At 41.9% G+C, this 11762-nt stretch overlaps 1 protein-coding gene across 30 annotated transcripts in view; it reads right to left on the reverse strand.

Moving 5' to 3' along the window:
* Positions 1–943: 943 nt before the first annotated feature.
* KAT6B (lysine acetyltransferase 6B) overlaps positions 944–11762 on the reverse strand; it is a 185518-nt gene continuing 174699 nt past the window's right edge. For all 30 annotated transcript variants that reach the window (XM_086381863.1, XM_086381862.1, XM_086381880.1 and 27 more), the window contains 5 exons: positions 11471–11702; positions 10995–11154; positions 10075–10410; positions 7613–7904; positions 944–4728 (listed from right to left, as the gene is read on the reverse strand). In XM_086381863.1, the coding sequence (XP_086237989.1) occupies positions 2213–4728; positions 7613–7904; positions 10075–10410; positions 10995–11154; positions 11471–11702 (3536 nt within the window). In that variant the 3' untranslated portion in view covers positions 944–2212. The remainder of the gene's footprint in view (positions 4729–7612; positions 7905–10074; positions 10411–10994; positions 11155–11470; positions 11703–11762) is intronic.

Consider the following 11762-nt stretch of genomic DNA (forward strand, 5'->3'; position numbering starts at 1 on the left):
TGGTGACAACAGCCTTTGCAGAAGTGTCTTCTTGGAAGCCCTCCCTCCAGCTACTACAGATGTTCCCCCACTTGCTATACAGTTTTGGGGAGGAGGAATCAAAAGATAAAATCTTGACACTAAGCCCAGACTGCTTCATAACTGTGGGAGAAAAATGGTAAGGGTGAGTGAGTGCACGAGGCAAAGCCCTTCATCGGGGCCCGCGACCCCGGGCTGTGTGCACTGTCCTCCTTCCCACACGGGGGTCGAGTCAAGCATTCGTTTCTAGGCTTGTCACTTAATCACCAAATGTTTTAACAGTCAGACAGGGCTTTCTCTGAATGCCATGTTTGTGAACAATGACGTTTTCCCCCCTAAACTTTAGATTCTAAAAATAACATCCAATCACTCATTCATGACAGAGCAAAACTTGCATGCTTATTCAAGAAAATGATATTTCAAACATTCAAGTCCAAATTGGGTGCTTTTGTTGTTGTTGTTATTACTGTTTATAAAAATGAAGTTTGCTACCAATGGACTAGGCCCTAAGGGGATTTTATACAGACTGTACAAACGAGGCAGCTGGATATTTGGGCAGCATCCCTTTGCAAATGAAGATCAAAGTCAAAAAGAAAAAAACAAATTCACTTTATTTTAAAGACAATGATTGGCATACAGAAGGTATGCACTAGCATAAAATAAACTTTCATGAAAAGCATTAAAATCCATTATAAATTAATTTATTAAATAGGTATTTGGTATATGTGATGGTTTTATTAGATATTACTCTTATTTATTGCCAACCCCTCCCACAAAGTCAAAACAAATCAGAAAATCTCTTAACTCCGATTTACACTAAATAATTTATTTTCCCAAAATGTGAATGTGATCTGAGATGTGACACATGATATACAGTTCAATTGGTCATTCTCTATCAATCATAATATGACAGGACACAAGAGGCTAAAAATGGCTCATCATAATTTATTTTATGTTAAAATGTACAGCTTTTTTTGTTTTGTTTTTGTTTTTTTTTTTTGAAGTGACCGACTAAAAAGAGAACAGATAAATACAAGAGTGTCGCTGGCTCCTATTTTATACAAGGATTACGCCTCTCCTGCTTGGCCCTTACAGTCACCCTGTACAGGTACAAAGGCTACAAAAAAGGAAGCGATATAAACAGACACAAATAACTTTTTTTTGCTTTTTTTACATGCGATTTGTAAGCTTAGTTTGAGCTATTCACAAGCTACTTCTCTATTTTTCCTTAAAAAATAACTCCAATATTTTATAAAGATAGAAAAATCTACAGATGGAATGAAAATGTAAAGTTAGAGGCATTTCCATAAAATAGCAACTTTACACCAAATTCACTATTTTTTTAAATCCTGCCAAGTATTTGGACATATATGAAATGTTTCAAAACTTGACAGATAAACACTGAGATATGCTTCATTCAATAAACAGAAGTCTGCATTTATAAAACAGAAAGCTGCCTTTTTTTCCCCAAAGAAATCTGTCACCAAAATGGAAAAGGGTCTCAACTTTACACCAAACATTTAGCAATAAAACCCTTTTGACTAACCAAATGGGAATAGCTTTTATAGCTCTTTACAGTTTTATAATTAACAAAAATATAGTTTTTTTTTTTAAACCCTCAAATTAGGGCACCCTAATCAAGGCAAAAAACTTAAGAAATGGCTTACTGTTAGCACAACACTCGTACAGTACTACCAAATGCACTGTCACTAACAAAGACATTAGCGGCATGCTGAAGTGTCACCTCAACGAAATATACAAGAACTGAAAACGGTCAAGGCATTTACATGGAGTGGACAGGGGAGAAAAAAAAACGCTCTAGGTTCAGTATTAAAACAGATAATTTGGGGTGGGGCGGGGCTTGATATCCACATTGTTTAATGGAAGCAGTCACAGCGAGTGGCTGCCTCCATATGTAGTCCAAAGAGAGGCCTTCCTTTGCAGAGAATTTCATATAAAAGTAACAGAAACAAAGGTACCAAAAAAGAAAAAGGAAAAAAAAAAAGATAAAAAGAAAAACAACTTTATAAGGCTTTCTGCTGCATACAGCTTTTTTTTTTTTTTTAATAATAAATGGTGCCAACAAATGTTTTTGCATTCACACCAATTGCTGGTTTTGAAATCGTACTCTTAGAAGGTATTTGTGCAGATCAATCCGAGAGATGCCCAGGGGTTTTGTGACAGCCCATGTTGCCTACCGTCTCATGTAGGACCCATTGAGAGACTGTTTGGACATGCCTGTGTTCATGTAGCCATGGTGTCCGGGGGCCGTGTACATCATGTTACTGTGGGGCGGGGTCTGCATTGGCTGCTGGGCATATGGCTGGGTCCCCATCATGCCCATCTGCATCTGCATAGGGTACTGGGGCGTCTGATTCATGTAGCCATGATTGCTGTGGTAGCCACTATTCATCATCGGCTGGGACATGCTGTACCCGTTCATGGCATTGAGGGTGTTCATGTTCATGTTCACAGAGTTGACATTGTAGGCTGGGGATGGCATCAGGTTCACACTCATGTTCATGCCCCTCTGCATCGTTAAAGTCCGTGCAGGACCTTGCATGGCTACAGTCTGGGAGCGCCCATAGATTTGCGACTGATGGGTGGCAGCGGCTGGTGACAGAGATGCCGATTTGGTTCTCATGGAGACGTGGCCCTTGCTGGCAATCTGGGTTTGCAGTCTTTGGCTGTGGGAGATGCCAATATTTGATGCAGCCATGTTCCGTTGCAACAGAGGTGGTGGCAGATTCATTGGAGGAGGAGTCAGGTTGGGGGGTGGGGTCATGGTAGCTTGTGCTTGGGGTCCCCCAGGGACGGAGTGTGGAGACTGAGAAAGCTGAACAAGCCCTGTGTTACTTAATGGTGTGGACAAAGAGGCACTGTTTGCATAGGAAGTTACAGCAGCGGAATGGCTGTAAGGCAATGAATGATCAATAAGTGTATTAGTTAACTGCTGTAGTTTGGCAAGGCTGAAGGTGGCTGACGGCTGTGGGTAATGCCCAGCCCCAAAATCACTCTGACCCATCCGTTCATATAAGCCAAGGTTGGCATTGCCAGTCTCGGGGATCTCAGCCAGCTGCATGGGCGGCGTGAAGTTAGCGGCCATGCTGCACTGTGCCAGCTGCTGGCTGCTGCTTGGGGGCCTCTCCACCACACAGCCTTGAGGAGACTTGACGCTGCAGGTCGGGGGGGAGCTGATGCTGCTCTGCTGCAGCATGCTGCAGCTCCCGCTGATGTTGGACATCTGCTGGGTGACAGCACAGCTGCTCTGTGTCAGACTGCTGGAGGTGAGGTTGCTGTAGGAGCAGCTGTTCTGTGAAGAGCCATTTCCACAAATGCTGCCACCCATGGTAGAATCATAGCTGCTCGGGTTTTCGTAGTTCTCGGTTGTGCTCTCAATACTGCCCAGGTCACTAAACCCGCTGTCCACAACTTGCTGCGAATGATCCGAAACGGACGGGACGTCCATCATTGGACTGGTTTCCATGTTCTGCAGAGACGGCACTGAGATGGCACTTTGATCTGGGCTGATTTGGGCATAGCTGTTTTCCAGGGCAGGGACGCTTGGGCTACTGACAGAACGTACTGACTGGCCAGGGTGGGAATGGACGGATGAAACTGGGCTGCTGTGGTCTGACTGCTGGCAGTCATCTAGAGTGGCGGAGATCTGCGGGCTTTGGTCTGCGTGGGTGTAGTTCTGTAGGCTTCTACAGGCCTCTTGAGTCTCGGCGCAATCCTGAAAGGTGTCATCCTGTTCACTGTTCTCCTGGGTCAAGGACTGAACCGCCTGGACGGTCTCAGAGTCTATTTCCAAGGTGGCTGTGTTTCCCTCTTTGAACTCAGAATCTACTTCTTCACTGTTCTTTTGGTCCTGCTTCTGTGCCTGCTCTCCTGGGGGTTCCTCATCAGACTCAGGGGCAGTTTCAGTGGCTCCAGCAAGCTCCTTAGGTTCACTATTACACGAAGCTGGGAGGTCAACACCACAGTCCATTAGGACCTCTGGGTTTGAATGACTAGGCTGGACACTAAGGTCTAAAAAAGCCTCCTGGTTTTCCAGTACTTCTTTGAAGGCTTCTCTTGGGTGTTCTTCCTTCTCCACTTCAGCAGACTCCATGTGACTGTCATCCTCATCATCGGCATCATGCCCCTCGTTGTGAGATGGCTCTTCCTCCTCTTCCTCCTCCTCTTCATGATCATCCAAACGCACAGGGTCTTCTTTGTCCATGCAGACTTCTGGCTCCTCTTTTTCCTGACTCTTGGCACCACTGGGGTCTTTTTCTACATTTCCTTCCTCTTCCTCTTCTTCTTCCTCCTCCTCTTCCTCCTCAGGTTTGAGTACATCGTCTTCAGGTTTTCCAGCCGGTGATTTATTTGGACTTACAGGTGCACACGTCTCCTCCCTTCCGTTTTCGTCCCGAGGCAGCAGGGGTTCCACGGCTTCCTTGAGCCCCTCCTCAGTCCTGGTGGAAGAGGGGCTGGGTTTGTCTGCTGGAGTCTCCTTCTGTTCTTCTACTGTTACCTGGTCATCAGGCTCCATGGGTGTTTCTGGCGGGGTGTACAAGTTCAGTTTAAATCCAGTCTTCCTCTCTTTGCTTGGCCTCCACTTAGACAGACCACGCTTTGTTCCTTTTGGCCACTGTTTGCACTTCAGAGGTTCGGGATTGTCTCTACTGGCTTCTTTCAAGTTATTTGCACCATCATCCATATTGTCTTAGCGAGGAGACAGAAAGGGGGAGGAAGGAGAATAAAATCTTAGAAAGCATCACCATAAACAATTTGAATTCATTCTTCTAAATAATTTATCAAATACTGATTTTCGATTTAGCACTTTAAGCTTTGATGCTAAAGATATAATAAAACCTGATACAGAATAATATTGTGGTTAAAAAAAAAAACAACTGAGGGAATAACCTAGGTCTGGAAAATAATTCATGCTGCACACACCGTACACCTACCCACCCCCCCGACATAACCCATTCTTTACAGAAGGTTGTGCTTTTTTATAGGAAGCACATGAATAATAATGTGCTTATATTATTATATAAGCAACTATAATAAGTTTATTTCAGTTTAACAAACAAAATATTCTCTAACACAAAAGCCTGGAATTCCACAATGTGAAAAGAATCATTTTGAATATTTGCAAATTAGGAAATGCAGGTGAAAGAGGTTAAAGTTAGCTCATATCCCAATCACCACTAAACTGGAGAAAGGAATAGAAGCCTAGCTCCCATATTTATCCTGAGAAAGTGAACTTCTGCTTGTGGACATTTACTGGTTTGAAATGATCTCAGATGAAATTATTTTCTTTGATTTGAATATTCTCTCTGGCATAAAAATAAACTATGTACCTCTGAAACAAATGAATAACTAAATAACCAAAACATAAACACATTTCTAATCTACTCCAGGATCATTTCTGCCTGACACACACTATAATGTAATTACCGTGAAATTATTGAACATTTAAAATACAAGTATTCTTTTTATCACTAATTCTATCCACACTGCATTTTGGATCCATGTGCAAATGTGTATGGTTTGAATATTAAATAAGAAACAAACCATAACTGTCAGGTTCATTTTAGCTCAGCTAATCTTATTTTTACTGTTAGTTGTATGTATGTATGAATATAAATATATTTCTATAAAATAAATATATATATATATTTATATAAACATAAGCAAGCAAACAAGTAAATATATGAATAAATACAAACATAAAACACACAAGTCTTAATATCTTTATAAAATTAATGATCATATCGATCTCCTGCATGCATGCTCAGCTGCTTCAGTCGTGTCTGACTCTTCGTGACCCCTTAGACTGTAGCCCACCAGGCTCCTCTGTCCATGGGACTCTCCAGACGAGAATACTGGAGTGGGCTGCCATGGCCCCCTCCAGGGGATCTTCCCAACCCAGGGATCGAACCCGTGTCTCTTACACCCCCTGCACTGGCAGGCAGGTTCTTTACCACTAGCACTACATGGGAAGCCCCACTGATCTCCTGGAGGGTTCACTTTAAAGAAGCAGCTTCATAAAGAGAAACAGTCTTATTAGAAACACTGTTTTGGAGAATAAAACAAGATCTAATTAATAACCAGTGAGGAACAGAGATCCCTTTTGCCAGAATGGAGTGGTTTCTAATCCAATCAGCGCAGAGCAGGGTAAACACTGAGCTCACCTATTAATAAAAGGATTACACGTAAACTTACCTGTCTGTATTACATTCAAGCTGGCTAACTGAAAAGACGTGTACTATAGACTGATCCTTCAGAAGTGCAAAGTACAATACCCAGTTAACAGACCTCTCATGATGTTCAAATGGCTTCACTTCTATTTGCACAAACAGGGAACAGGCACACCAGTGACTCTGGACTCCAATTCTCACTCCACATGCTACTAGATCTACTAGCCTTTTTAGGAAAACTCTGCTAATCAGAAGATGAAATTTCTAATAACTATTTTTTAAGAAAGAAGATCCTGAAAGGAATCAGGTATAATACAGCCACTTGGAATTTGTTAAGGCAAGTGGCACAAAGGAGAGAATGAAGGCAGTGATGATTCATGTATAGACTCCTGAGAACACAGCTAAAAAGTGGAATAAGGTTCAAATTCCATGCTAAAAAATGACTAATGAACAGGCTCGGTTCCTCCATACCCAGAGTGAGATGTCATTGCCTCCGCAAAACAGGTATGTAGCAATAGCATTGTTGTTAATTCAGAAAGTCAAGGAGCTGCCTGCTCATGTTCTTAAAATTGTGGCTTTTCAAAGGCAAGAGTGATAACCTGTGGTTTCCAGGAAAGTGAGATGGCCTGTTCTCTAGACTAAAATAAAGTAAGGTTTTGAATAGAGTCATTTCAACTGGAGAGTAGAAAGAATGTCCCACAAATCCTCATCATTCAGCTGGGAGCTCAAGTTCCCAGCCCAACAGGCAAGGGATGGTTTCTTTTAAATAGGGCATCAAAGAAGAGTCAATAATGTTTCTTTTTTTTAGAAGATGGGGTGGGATGTCTCTGCAACAGCAACTGTTAAACAGTAATTTGAAAGGAAAGATAATTTCCTGATTTACACATTATCCTATATTATCAAAGCTAATGGTGATGGTGTGGGTAGGTTTAGATGATTCTTGATAAGAACATCTCCGAAGACACCATTGATTATGATTCATCATCAATTTACTAACATTTGTTTTCCAGGGAAAAACATTCAGTGCTCACATCAATAATAATAATAATATATACTCTGATTTCAGAAGTATTAAATGTCAAAAAAAGTACATATTAGAATCAAGGAAGTGCAATGTGTTTCTTATTGACAGACTTCTAAGTTTTTGAGGATAAGCCAATTTCTGGAAAGTAAGATGAACCCACCTAGAGGGATGTTCTGGCCTTAGAAGTTGTTTAACATAAAATCCAATTCCAGGAAGAAGGGATAGAACCTTTTATGAATGAGAAAGGACAGATGAGCACTTATTTCTGGTGGGTCGGTATCACCTCAGAGATGCCTTTGGGTAGAATTCAGGTGCCTGGTTTTTGGCAATAACAGACAGAAATTCACAAGGGTAAGGTTTTTATAATTCCTCCACTTACTTCTACAAGGGTCAGTATTCTTAAAGCAATGATTGTCTTTTCCTTCCTCTTCCTCTGTCTGTCTTTTCTTCCCAGGCTGATGTTGGAATGCTTTTCTCAGCACTGGCTTCCTGCCATCCTCCTCCACTTCAATCTCACAGGTAGGCTCCAGCTGTGGCATTGGCCTCTCTTCATCTGAGTTGTCAAAGGGCTCATTCAGTACTTCTGTCGTCTCAGAAATGGTCTCAGTTGTTACACTGCTGTTGATCCTCCTGCGTTTACGACCCCTTTTCTTCTTTAGTACAAAAGGCCTCTGAAATTAATTCCAAACATAATACATCAGAGCTCATGAGAAATTACACTGCTGAGTCGATATGCGGCAAACATGTACTGAATGCGTGTCTGAGACTTACACGTAAAGACTTCTGTAATGCCTTTGTACTTAACCTTCCATTTGATGTTTAACATCCCTCTCGGGCGCCTACTACACAGACAAGTGTTTTCCAAATAAAACAGTTGTTTACTCAAACAGATGCTTTGAGAGGGAACATCCTAGCAGCTGCACTGTGGATTTTTAAAAGCTAAGGTTTGCTTTTCTGGCATATTATTTTCGAGTAGTACCTGCTGGCTTCAAAATCCTATACGTTATAGTGATTAAATCATCATGGACATCAGCGTCTCTATGAGTGTTTCAACAGTCAACTAGCCACTGGGTCACTCATTGTAACATTGGATAACTGTTCAAGGAGCACCTACTACGAGCATGGCACTGTAAGACACACGACGGTACACAAGACTAGCGCCTCATTCCCCATCTCACAGGAATTCAGGAACAATGAAAAGGAAAGAAGAAAGAGTACTTGAAGAAAGAATTACTCTGCAGACAACATTAGAGTCATGTACTGGTGGCCTGCAAGGATGAGGGCAGCTGATAATTTTACAAAATATTTTAACATGGACGGCATCTAAAGAAAATGTAAAGACATGTGGAATGTATCTTACTTATGTAAGATATAACAATTTTTTCTAATTGCATTAGAGGTTGGCACAAATGACTTTCCATAATTGAAAACATAAAATATTTTTTCCAAGAAAGATGTACTCAATGATACAAAATCCAAGTATAAGAATAACAGGTAGATTTGCTGCTAAGATGTAATCTGTCAATAATGGGTCTGAAAAATTACTGAAAGTACATTGCAAAGACGAGTACAAAATGCTTGATTAAAACTCAAACTCTAGGTAAACTATATCCAAGAATTACTGAGTCTCACATTTTTAACTGTCCGGATGTTCACTGAAGTGCACATATAAATTTTGATAGTCATATTCTGTATCTTAGTATTTATGATTATTAATCCCTTCAGTCAGCCTGCACTCTCTAATCCATTAGAATTTTCCCAAACGTGGGTTTAGCCAATATGCAGAACTGGTTTTCTTTAGGTTGAGTCCTTTTGTGTGATGGTAGGCACTTAACACGCCATGGATAATTCTGGGTTTTGTTATTTTTGAAGCAAACTTCTTTTGTTATATACATAATACATGGATACATGTTCCTTGTAGAAACCAAAATATGATTCAGAAGCCTAAAGTCCACTCTGTGGGATGCTCTTCTTGTGCCTGCCCCAGCTGCCCTTCCACTTAAACACAGTCAGGTTCAGACGATGGAGCACCAACCACCCTGGGAGTCAGAACAGCAGGGGCTTTGACAGAAGCCACACAGCGGGGCCTTGGGGCAGAGCCTTAACTTGCATTCTCACTATTAGAATATCCTACACTATCTGGCCCCTTTGCGTGTCGCAGAGAGACACTGAAGACAAAGACAGCAGATCTGGGTTGAGCAGTTACCTAAAGACAAAATCAATTTTCTAACTTCTGCACCGGGAATGTGTACCTATAGAAACCACCAGGCTACTACGACTGGAGACTTGTCAAGAATCTGTACTTGCACAAATCCAAAATACCAGCATTAAACTTATGGGCTTAAAATACCTTCTGACAATTCTATGCCAAGGACAAGAGAAGGAAATAGCATCAGGAGCACTGGGCTTGGAGTCTGAGCATTTGTCTGGTTCTGGCTCCATCTCTAATGATTTGTGCGACCTTGGACAAGTCTCCTATCCTCTCTAGGCCTTGAGGTTTTCATCAAAATTGACTGGAGAGTGGTTAAGTGCTCCCCTGGGCCCTTTCCTGTTCCCACAACCTGATTTACTCCAGTCCCGCAAACCAGCAGGTGGCAGTAACTACCAGACTAGCAAGCCGCCTGTCCCTGGTTTCCTGTCACAGCACCATCAAACCACAAAGAGTAAACACAATCATGACTGTAAGATAAAGGCTGAGGATATATGATCGGTGGGACTGGATACAAATAAACTACATCTAAAGAATGGAGAGTGAAACAAATACTAATAGAATATTTGCGATGACAAATAAGATTTGATTGAAACTGACTCACAAGACAGAAAATCTAAACAGACACATACCTTTCTCTTTATGGCAACTGACTGTGGTTTAGTCAATCTTGGAGGAGAGCTTTGGATATTTTCTTCCTCTTCCTCTTCTTCCTCTTCCTCCTCCTCCTCTTCTTCCTCCTCCTCCTCTTCCTCTTCCTCTTCTTCCTCCTCCTCTTCTTCACTGCTCTCTTTAGACAGCTCCATCAGCTGCCCTCGCTCCCCTGCCACTGGCCGGCTCTCCGGGGAATGCAAATATTTATTTTTCGATTGTACTTTTGCAGGTGATTGCCTACTGTTAGCTCTAGATGACAGGATTTCTTGCTCCTCTTTTTCCCAGCAGCTAGCTTGTTCCATTAGCCGCTCGGCCTAAAGGGGAGGTAAAAATGGCGGGTCAGTGTGAGGGCAGTTATACAGTCAGAGCCTTTAAGGATCAAAGGCAAAGGATCTCTAAGTCGTTTCTGATCAGGATAATCAGCCAGTCAAGCAGCATTCCAGCTGCATCATCTCAGAACTCTTTTGCATCAGTTAGGATAACAAATCAAAGAAGATTGGGTTTCATGGGATATTTAGCAGTATTAATGATGCAGCGAATTGATTTGAGTCCTTATCACTACATTACATGCTCACTGGCATGGAGCACTTTAAGCAAATTCATAAACACAATGAATCGATTGACACTGCAGTCTTGGAGCTCAGCACCAAATTTGATCTGATTACATGCTGTCAGTAGTGAAAAATGCTGCTTTGTGATCAATGATAAACGTTTCATTTTTCATACTCAATAAAATTATCATGTCTTACCATGCAACCTCACTTAGGATAAATTAGTGCCATATCATTTCACAAGCTCTCTCTACATAACCAAGCTTTTGACAATGATGTTAATGACCTTAGCTTAAAAATGCTACAAGATTGAAATTACACAACTTAGGTTGATGAACCCAAATTACCTCTTTTTCGGCTTCTCGTTCTTCTTCAGAAACTGCAGCATTAGAAATTAAGATTGGGGTCCACCTCAGACTCTCTGGATCAAGTTCATTGGTCCGGGAACAGGTTTTCAACTTTTCCATGTGGCCTAATATCAACTTTTCCCGTCTAATGATGACAAATCTGTAATGTGAGGAGGCAGAAAAAAGTGCAATCAAAAGCTGAAATTTCATTTCACCTTCCGATACTGATCTCTGCTAGCACTAACATTACCTGGGTTACAAAAAACCAGAAAGCTCATCAATGAAAATGTGGAGCAAACTGAAATTTGACTAGCAAAGAAGTGTCACTGCCTGTTTTCTTTTTAGGAGAAAAGTTTTTGTAATATTGTTGGGGAACCTCTAATATTTAACTAGAATGAATCTGCCTAACTTTAGGGACGCTTTCTGGGGTAAGATGGTTACGAGGCAGCTGGGTCGCCCAGGACACGGGTGCTCACCGGCCATCTCTCTTGTCAATCATGTGGAGGTGCTGCAGAGTGGTGGCGATGTCATGGGGGCACATGCCCGTAGCTCTGCTGATGGCTTTGATGCTGATGTGCCGCTCGTGGTGCTGGTAGAGATATTCTAAGATGACACTCTTCCAGTAGGCCAGGTAGGAGAGACGGCCTAGATCGGAGAGTGGCTTTTCAGGAGACCCTGCTTGGCCTTCTCTTCGAGAAAGCAAATAGCCTAGGGCAGACAAAGCAAAAGTCGACCTCACTGTGGTGTTCTCAGACACTGGAGCAGGGG

The sequence above is a fragment of the Bos grunniens genome, chromosome 28, assembly GCF_055505025.1.
Source record: "Bos grunniens cultivar Pamir isolate PY7600 chromosome 28, Bosgru_T2T1.0, whole genome shotgun sequence".
In the NCBI taxonomy this organism is placed as follows: domain Eukaryota; kingdom Metazoa; phylum Chordata; class Mammalia; order Artiodactyla; family Bovidae; genus Bos; species Bos grunniens.